At 35.2% G+C, this 10436-nt stretch overlaps 1 protein-coding gene across 18 annotated transcripts in view; it reads left to right on the forward strand.

The window, feature by feature from the left end:
• The window catches only part of LOC131168066 (elongation factor Ts, mitochondrial), an 87120-nt gene extending 78235 nt beyond the window's left edge, over window positions 1-8885 (forward strand). For 5 of the 18 annotated variants that reach the window (XM_058127244.1, XM_058127241.1, XM_058127247.1 and 2 more), the window contains 3 exons: window positions 5159-5247; window positions 8302-8353; window positions 8487-8885. In XM_058127244.1, the coding sequence (XP_057983227.1) occupies window positions 5159-5247; window positions 8302-8347 (135 nt within the window). In that variant the 3' untranslated portion in view covers window positions 8348-8353; window positions 8487-8885. Of the gene's footprint in view, window positions 1-5158; window positions 5248-8301; window positions 8354-8431 lie in introns of all 18 variants that reach the window. The other 13 variants (XM_058127242.1, XM_058127243.1, XM_058127252.1 and 10 more) reach the window with 7 other exon arrangements.
• Window positions 8886-10436: the final 1551 nt, after the last annotated feature.

Consider the following 10436-nt stretch of genomic DNA (forward strand, 5'->3'; position numbering starts at 1 on the left):
AAGCATTGAGAGTTCGGCAAGAGACATGTGCTAGAAAGGTTCTTCATTGTCAGGTGGCTAGACAGCTTTAGTGTAATGTTTTCGGTCTTTCTGATTAGATGTAGAGATCTCTGCAGGCTCAATTTCTTTTTTGATGGTATGGATGCCGGGGTTTTGGCATGAGTTCTGTGCTTGAGCTGCAATTTTGTGGGTTCTATGGATTGAAAGATGGTGCCTTCTAACTTCTTGTGGGAAAGAGTTGTCGTTCTTGGTTCTTTGTGGGCTTTGACTTCTAGGGTGTTTTTAAGGTATTACTTTTAATAGATAAAACGTGAGAGACAATTTTGGGAAGATATGGATGGTATTGTACTAGGGATACTGTAGAAATCCCTACAGTGTGAATGACGGCCACGGTTGGTAAATGACGGCCAACAATGTGAACGACGGCCACGATTGGTGAATAACGGCCACCTACCATGAGATCTTGCCACAAGCTAGAGGCTATAAATTGAGACCCCCCACCGAAGCTAAACTACACATCTCAACTACAAGTTGTGTCCTCTTATGTTTTTCCATATTTTATTCTCTATGTACATGTTAAATAGGGACCCGAGTATGTAAAGATTACACAATTGAATATACAATTGATTCATTCTCATTCTCTACATGGTATCAAAGCTGTTTTTTTCCTAAACCAAGCTAACTATGGGGGACAACTCCATCAACAGTTGAGAGTCGACAACCTCAGAGACTCAAACAAGTCGAACCAATGCCATCATTAGTTCGAATGGACTAGATGGCTCTTCTGTTTAACTATTGGTAGAAAAACTCAATGGGAAGAATTTCCGAGAATGGGCCCAGTCCAAGAAACTCGCAGTTGACGGTAAAGGAAAGCTCGGGCATCTTATTGGCGACTCAAAGAAACCTAATTCAACGAATGCTGTGGCACTCCAGCAATGGAGATCAGAGAACTCCTTGATTACCTCATGGCTTATCAACTCCATGAAGCCAACTATCAGGAAAACATATATGTTCCTGCCCACAGCAAAAGAGGTGTGGGATGCCGTGGCAAGCAACCATTCTGACAGTGGTAGCAGCAGCACCTCCAGCCATGACCATACTATGTTTTTCAAACAAAAAATTGGGAAGAAGACTATTCTGATTGTGTATGTAGTCGGAGATGACATTGAGGAAATGGGAATATTGAAGAAAGTTCTAGCCACAGAATTCGAAGCGAAGGATTTGGGGCAAATGCGATACTTTCTAGGGGTAGAGGTAGCTAGATCGAAGAAGGGAATTAGTGTTTCACAACGAAAATACACCCTTGATCTCCTGACCGAAATAGGCATGCTAGGTTGCAAACCAAGCGACACACCTATTGAAGCTGGAAAAAGAATAGAAGATGTTGGGAAGCCAGTAGATAGGGAGAAATATCAAAGATTAGTCGGCAAACTAATCTACCTGTCACATACCAGACCAGACATAGCTTTCACAGTATGTGTAGCAATTCAGCATATGCAATCTCCAAAAGAAGCACACTAGGAAGCATCCTTTAGGTTCCTAAGATATCTAAAGGGATCTCCAGGGAAAGGCTTATTGTTCAAGCGAAGTGAGCAAAAGGAAGTGACAATATTCACTGATGCTGATTGGGTTGGCTCTATAAAGGATAGAAGATCCACGAATGGATACTGCACCTTTGTATGGGGAAATCTAGTCACTTGGAGAAGCAAGAAACAAAATGTTGTAGCAAGGAGCAGTGCAGAGGCAGAATTCAGAGTTGTTGCTCAAGGAATATGTGAAGGATTATGGCTGCAGAGGCTATTGGAAGAACTACATGCTGAGTTAGAGTTACCTATCAAGTTGTACTGGGAAAATAAGGTAGCTATCAGTATCTCTCTCAACCCTGTCCAGCATGACAGAACTAAACATGTGGAAGTTGACAGACACTTCATTAAAGAAAAGGTGGAAGAAGGAACTATTTGCATGACATATGTCCCTATTAAGGAGCAGATTGTAGACACATTCACCAAGGGACTACCTCGGCAACACTTTGAGGATTTCATTGGCAAGTTGGATATAATCAACATCTATGATCCAACTTGAGGGGGAGTGTAGAAATCCCTACAGTGTGAACGACGGCTACGGTTGGTGAATGACGACCACCTACCATGAGATCTTGCCACAAGCCAGAGGCTATAAATTAAGACCCCCACCGAAGCTAAGCTAAACTTCACATCTCAACTGCAAGTTGTGTCCTCTTCTGTTTTTCCATATATTATTCTCTATGTACATGTTGAATAGGGACCTGAGTATGTAAAGAATACACAATTAAATATACAATTGATTCATTCTCATTCTCTACAGATACCAATGTCTAAAAAACATTTATAGGAGCTGATTTTAATGGACACATTGGAAAGATAATATAGGTTATGAAAGGATACATGGAGGTCATGGATATGGAGATAAAAAATGAGGTTAGTGATACAATTTTAGATTTTTCCTTGTCCTACGATTTGGTTATATTGAATGCCCTCTTTATAAAAAGAACTTTCAAGAGTAGGCAAAATAAAAGCCAAATAGATTTTTTCTTAACTAGGAAGAGTGATTGCCTATTATGTAAAGATTGTAAAGTTACCCCAAGTGAAAGCTTGACTATACAACATAGAGTCCTAGTATTATACATGTATACTAAAAAATGGAAGAAAGAGCAACAAAAATCAATGCAAGAGGATTAGGTGGTGGAGCTTGAAGGCGGAAAATATAGTAAAATTCAATGATTAAATGATTAAAGAGAGTAATTGGACAAGAGGGGATAAGGTAAATGCAAACACTATGTGGAATAGAATGGGTAGGTTTTAGGTGAATTTAGAGGAAGATACTTGGGTAGTAAAGAAAGTTGGTGGTGAGATCAAAATGTCCAAAAAGTCATAAAGACAAAAAGAAACTGGTATAAATCATTGCAGAGTTTTAGAAATGTAGAAAATTTTGAAGAGTATAGAAAGGAAAGAAAAAATGCAAAAAATACTATTAGTGAAGCTAACCATAGAGCTTATGATATTTTATATGCTAGACTAAATGCAAAATGAGAAAAAAGATATTTATAAACTTGTTAGAGTTAGAGAAAGAAAATACAAATATTTAGGTGGTATAAAATGTATAAAGGAAGAGAATGATAATGTTCTTATCAGAGAAGATGATATAAGAAAAAGGGGCAGGGATACTTTAATAAGTTGTTTAACTAAAACTAAACTGAAAACTTGAGCTTGGAAGTGACAAATGTCGCTAAGACTAAAAATAGGAGATTTATTAGCAAAATTAGAGTGCTTTAATGGCATTTAAAATATGAAAGTGGGAATCTACAGGACCAAATAACATACCAATTGAAGTTTGAAAAAGTTTAGGGGATAAAGGAAGTACGTAGTTAACTAATCTATTCAACACTACTATAAAAATCAAGAAGATTTCGGAGGAATAAAAGAATGGCAAGTTAGTACCTTCATACAAAAACAAAGACGATATTCAAAATTGTAATACCTATCTCAAAATTAAGATTATGAGTCATACAATGAAACTATTGGAAATGGTAATTTAACAAAGAATAAGACTGGAACTGAGAGTTTCAATGAATCAATTTGATTTTATGCCTGGGAGATCAACAACCGAAGTTATTTATTTTTTAAGAGGATTAATGGATGAGTTTAAGGAAAAGAAGAGGGATTTGCATTTGTTTTTTATTGACCTAGAGAAAGCCTATGACAGAATACCTAAGGAAGTTCATTGGTGGGTTATAGAAAAGAAGGGAGTCCACAATAAATATAGTGAGGTCAGTAAGGATATATGTGATAGAGTAACGACTAGCATTAGGACTGTAGGAGGAGAATCTAGAAAATTTTCAATCATATTAGGTGTACATCAAAGTTCTACTTTGATTCCTTATCTTTTTGCTTTAGTGATTGATGAACTCACTAGGAATATCCAAAATGAGACGCCTTGGTGTTTGTTTGCTGATAATATTGTCTTGATTGATGAAAATAGGAGTGGTGTGGAATCTAAGTTAGAACTTTGGAGAACCGTTTGAGTCTAATAGTTGTAGGATAAGTAGGAATAAAACAGAATATATGAAATGTAATTTCAGCAACGTAAGGAGAGTATTGGAGAGAAGATTAGACTTGATAATCAAGAAATTAATAGCACTAGTAGATTCCCATATATTGGATCCCTTATGCGAGCAAAAGGGGACATTGAAGAGGATGCAATACATAGAGTTAAATGGGGTTGGGTAAAATGGAGGAGTGTGTTAGGTGTTGTGTGATTGTAGAATACCCATAAAGTAAAAAGTAAAGTTCAATTAGACAAATATAAGGCCAACCATGTTTTACGGATCAGAATTTTGGGCAACTAAGAAAGATGTACAAAAAGTAAAAGTTGCTGAAATGTGAATGTTAACGTGGATGATTGGTATAACTTTAAAAAATTAAGGAATGAACATATATGCAATAAACTGGGGATAGCACTGGTCAAAGACAAGAAAAGGGAGGGGTGGTTTAGATGGTTTGGGCATTTGAAACGCAGATCTAGTAGCGCACTTGTGAGGATGAGTGAGTTACTTATTGTTTCTGATATTAAAAGGGGGTAGGGGTGGACTAATAAACTTGGAATGAGGTAATAAGGAAGGATTTAATAACTTATAAGTTAGAGGAGGAAAATGTTCTTGATTGGGTGAATTGGCATAATAGGATTCATGTAGCTGATCCCACCTAGTGGGACTTAAGGCTTGTTGTTGTTGTTGTACTTTTAACAGATTTGCCAAGGGGTTGGGAGGTAGCTCTTTTGTAATTGGTTTTGGAATTTCTTTTATTTTTTATTTCTTTCATTGGAGGACATCATGTTCTCATTTTATTTTTTATAATCCTTCATTTCTTTCTAGGTATATTTCTATTTGTATCTCAAGAAAAAGTTCCAGACCACCCCATTTTTGTTTAGCTTTTACCAAACTTCATTTTATTATTTGTTTTTAATTATTTTATTAATATTCATTCGTTCATAACATGTCTTGTATCATGCATAGATCTTAATATCTTATGCACTCTTGCATCCGTGAAGCAAATAAGTGGACACATGTAAGTTATGTTTAATTAACAAAATGTGAGCTGAATTTGACTTTAAAATCCTGCAGACACTCTTGAATAATTTATCTAAGGAGGTGGGCTGTACTGTGGAGATTAGGAATTTTCTTAGAATGGAAGTAGGAGAAGGAATCCAGAGGTATACTACTTATTTCATGAGTTCTTTATTTTTGTTCCCTTGTACTTGAAATTTAATTATGTGCCCAGACATATGAATGATTAGGTTTATTTCTGTTCATCCTGAATGCTGTTACTGTAAAAGCATTCTAGAATGAGCTCTGAAGTACCATCCCTATTTCTTAGTTTAAATTTACCCTCAAATTGCTAATTTGTCTCATACTTCTAGGAGGAAATTCTGAAGTGAATTTTTTTAATTAACTATGTTTTAGTTCTTTCTCCACTTATTGGTTAATTAGGAACATAAAAGTTAATATGAGGCATAAGAAAATTCATGTGCTTGAGATGCAATGATTACCATAACATTTTTCCTTTTTGGATGAGTAGTGAAATGCCTGTGCAAACTCCATTACTGTAAAGATGGTATACTTCGAATCTTTGACTTGAACAACTTTCTTAGATACAAAATATTAAGGGTGGTGTCTAATTACTGGCTCATGAAATTAGATAAAAAAAAGTATACTTCTTCTCAAAACAAATTATTATGAATTGCCTGGGGTCCTCTGCAGACAATTAAGAATGAACTTATAGCAATCTACTTGTGCTTGCTTCTATTTCAGAGTATTATTTTGTGTGTTCTCAGCATTGTTTTTTGAAAATATTTTTATATACTTTTGTTTGTGTTGGATCTAGACTTATTTATTTTTTTATGTCGTAGGAATATTTTTTCCAATATCTTTGACTCTTCTACATCTACCTGCTTCCTTTCATCTACATCTGTGCCCACGCCCATTCTACACCCACCTAATGTTACTACGGTTATGAAAAGAAGGTGCAACTTTGAAAGTTTATCCCCTACAATGCATCAATATTTACAACAATCCTGGGACATGAGTGTTTAATACTATGGGGTAGGTTTTTTGACTTTGAAAAACATGCTCTTTTTTTCTGTTTTGAGGAAGAAGGTGGTGCGGGGGTCAGTTTGTGGCAGTTCACATCAGTGTGTTTAGTGAGATTTCACCAGCCAAAAATCTCAATTATTTAATTTTCATTAATTATAAATTTTTTTTGGAACTTTTATTATTACAACCCCATTTCGGAGGGGATTAGATGCTGATTCTGGTATTATTCTTGAGGACTTGGTTTTTGGCTTCTTTGACTTCAACATAATGTGTCCTCACCACATTCTAAAAATTCTAGGTGTTTTCCCCTCATTAGTCCATGCGTTCAGAAATTTTGTACTTTGTATTAAAACAGTCATGAGATTATTGAGATGTTTAAAAATTGTTTAAAATATTTTACTTTCAATGATTGTCTTGTAAACAAATAGAGCCTTGGGTTTTATGTGTATCAAATTAAGTCCCCAATTCATTATTGTCGAATGAGTTTCTTCTTCAGACCAGGGATCTGTCACTTCTCTAAACTTTCACATTTGTAAGCTTAAGCTAGTGTAGTCTGTGGGCCAATGAATATCCATCATTGTTCTGTCCAGCATTCATCTTGTTTTGAGAATCTATAAAAGAAGGTTCATTCTTTACAACTCTTCGTAAGTTGGGCTGCTAAAGAGTTGGCAGCGATTAGGAGAAAAGAATAGTGTATATTCATACTGTGAAGCAATTAAGACATTTTCTTATACTCCAGTTAAGGTGGTTGCTCTAGATGCAAACTAGAACATACCCATATGATTCCTTTTTAAGCCTTGGCCTATTAAATGTTGAAATCTTCAGTCATCATAGGAGATACAATGGTAAGTGAGGACCTAATGTATATGCATGGCTTTGTTGGTTTGTTTTGTGATCAATTCATAGCCTAAAAAATGTTGCAAAAAATAATTTGTGCAAAAGACACTAACCTCCCCTGAGCTTGGGCAAAAAGATATTGACCCCTCTTGAGGTTTCAAAAATTTCAACGACCTCCCCTGAAGTTTCATGAATTCCAAAGACCTCCCCTCAAGTTTATCAAAAATACAAACTCTTCTTTGTGTTTTACGAAAAGAAAAGTTTTTTAAGGGGAGGTTTCTGTCTTTTCGAGAAATCTCAAGAGAGGTCTTTGACATTTTTGAAACATTAGGGGAGGTCTGTAACATTTTTGAAATCTCAGGGGAGGTCTCTACCTTTTTTGCAAACTTCAGGGGAGGTGAGTGTCTTTTGCATGGTTTTAAATCGTGGTAGCGGGTAGGGTAACGTAACGGTAACGGGTGTAACAGGAAGCAGGAGTAGCGAATGTTATATAATGGGAAGCGGGTTTAACGGCCGTGAATTTTTTTGAAGCACGCACAACCTGCATATTAGCGTACTTGCATGTTTTAGGCATTTAACCCTTAGAAAAAGTTTTAGTGTATTTTGGATTCTTTAGTTCGAGTGACTAAGTTATTTGGTAGGGGCAACAAGTTTACATTTGTTTTAAACCACCATCGATAGAAAAATTACGTGTGTGTGTGTGTATTATACTTCTCATTGTTCTTATCTATGATAAATTCTTATGTGTGCTAAATTAATTAATAAAACAAAATACATTATACACTCCATTAATCTATTAGACATATAAGACATATGAATATTACAAATATAAAATAGATAGAAAGAAAGAAGACTGAAGTTGAAAAATATAGAACATAAATATCACATTACTAATATTATCAAAATAAAATATTTTCCTAATAATTTAGTATTTTCAAATTGTTAATTAATGCATCTCTTGCTAGTATTTAAAGAAATAGTAAATTTTGTATCATTGTCATCCTCATTATAATCTTTTCCCCCTCTCACCACATGGTATATTGAAAATGATTTATGAAAGAGAGGGAAAAAGTGAGAAGAAAAAGTAAAAAATAAAATAATTTTTTTGGTGTAAGTCCTTTAGCGGTTACATAATGGCCGTAGCGGCCTTTACATAACGGTCGCGGTCCGTAACGGCCACTATAGCCGTGATTTTTCTTCCCACCAATTTCGCGGTGTGTAACGGTATCAATAACCCAAAAAACTGTTATGTAACAGTCGCAGCCGTTATTTAAAACCATGGTCTTTTGTCCAAATAATTTTTTCTGACACGAGTTAATTGGCCTCAAAATTTGCAGGTTAGAAACATCCGGTGCATCTGAAGCTGTTGCTGTAGCTGCTTAATTTGAGGTAATTTCTTTTATTGTAATATGGGTAAGACATTCCTTCTGGGCTTAGGATATCAATACCCCATGCATGTGCACCCAGAATTTTCTTAATGCTGTGGCCAGTAGATATTGACAGAACCAAATTGCTGGTAAAGGACATAAACATCAACATTCGGATTCCAGAAAGATCAAAGTTTCTTGTCTGCGGCAGCAGTAAGCGCATCATAGCTGTGGGAGTCTTAAGCGTTTGGCGCTGTGTGAGGGGCTTTCCAGTGTGCTGTTCAGGAGAGCAATCCATCTTCTTTCTTACAATTCATTAAAGTGCCATCCACCTTTCCAAGACCCAGATTTTGATTCCTGGAACAAGAGTGAGACCATATATAGCGTATATGGGTTGTTTTTATAAAACACAAATACAGAAGCTCAGTCGGATTCTTCCATTATATGATGGCATAAAATTATAGTGCTCATGCTTGGATCAAATATAAAGGCTTTTCATTTGCCTGTTTATTTTTTGTAAAAAAATAAAATAAAAAATTGTGCTTGTTTGTTCCTGTTCTGCATCTGGTTTTGTATAGTTTTTGTTCTAAAAAAACTGTAAGGGTCCAATAAACAAGAATATAATGCTGCTAGTGAGTCTCAGAGATTTGCACCTTTGTCTGAGGTTCTGCACTAGCCACAGAATTTGAAAGGACTTGCACCTTTATGGTTGAACAAGGCTCGTAGTATATGTTTAGTATATTTTGCTGAACACTAGAGCCTATTTCATCAATCTTCTTGAAGTCTCTAGTTTTTTTGGGACACAAGTTCAATCTTTTAAAACTATCATTAGTGAACCTAGAAGTATGGATGTAACTTCCAGGGTGTAATAATCAAGGCGTAGGGTACCCGAGGATTGTCTTCAAATCTTGAAAAGGTTGTTTGACACTATACATGTGAGTGAACCTACTAAATTTAGTTAATTCAGTTATTTAATTGAAAAGTCAGTTGTGTCAGCAAAATATTCAGTAATAAAATTATTTAGTAAGTTGCAGCCTGTGTGATTCTTATTCAAAGTCCTGTTCAGTTTTTTCAAAGTGGAATACAGTTGTCATCCATTAATAGCTCATGAGTGAGTTATTTAGTCTAGGAACTTGCCATTTCTTTGCTTTGTTTCTAGGTTTATTTAATGAGTTGTTAAGTCCTTAGAAAAATTAAAATTTTCTATCTATTCTCCATCTACTCTGTCCTATAAATAGTGGCCTTATCCCGATCATTTTAAGTAGTAAGTAAAAAGTGTCGTAGCACTATAGCTTTTTATATATGTAATTTCTTCATCAAGTTAGTAAATTAAAGAGACATTTTTTAGTATTTTTGCTTCTCTGTTTTTTCTGTTTTTTTGTTCCAACAAAATTTGGTATTAGAGCTATGTTGTCCAACACCTGTTCCTCTGTTGGAACTATGTTCATTTATTCTCAAAGTCAAGTACCCATCTTTGAAGGAGAAAATTTTGGGTATTGGACTAATCAAATGAAATTTTTTTCATTGCACGAGACTTATGGGAGATTATTGAAGAAAGGTATGATAATTCAACTTTAGCAAATGATGATTCATCCTCAACCTCATTGCATAGATCTGCCCAGGACAAAGAAAAAATAAAAAATAATGCTCTTGTTTTGAGTTACCTTCATCAAGGGATCAATAAGACTATCTATCCCTGCATCTTTGGCATTCAAAAGGCTAAAGATGCATGGGAACACTGCAGAAGGAATTTCAAGGAAACAATATAGTCTCGATTTGACTACAATCTCTTTGGAAGAACTTTGATTGCTTGGCAATGAAAGATTCTAAAAGCATCAAAGATTTTTTCTCTAAGGTTGCTAAAATAGTCAACCAAATCAGAGCTTATGGTGATTGGATAGAAGAAAAAAATATTGTTGAAAAAATTTTCAGAAGTTTATCACCAAAATTTGATCATGCAGCTACAGTAATTGAAGAATCAAAAGACCTCTTAATTATGACCATTTTTGATCTCTGTGGTTCTTTAGAATCACACGAGGAAAGAATTAAAAGATCTTCAGGTTAGCCCTTGGAGCAGGCTTTTCAATCAAAGTTCAATTTGAACT

The sequence above is a fragment of the Malania oleifera genome, chromosome 11, assembly GCF_029873635.1.
Source record: "Malania oleifera isolate guangnan ecotype guangnan chromosome 11, ASM2987363v1, whole genome shotgun sequence".
Classification (NCBI taxonomy): domain Eukaryota; kingdom Viridiplantae; phylum Streptophyta; class Magnoliopsida; order Santalales; family Ximeniaceae; genus Malania; species Malania oleifera.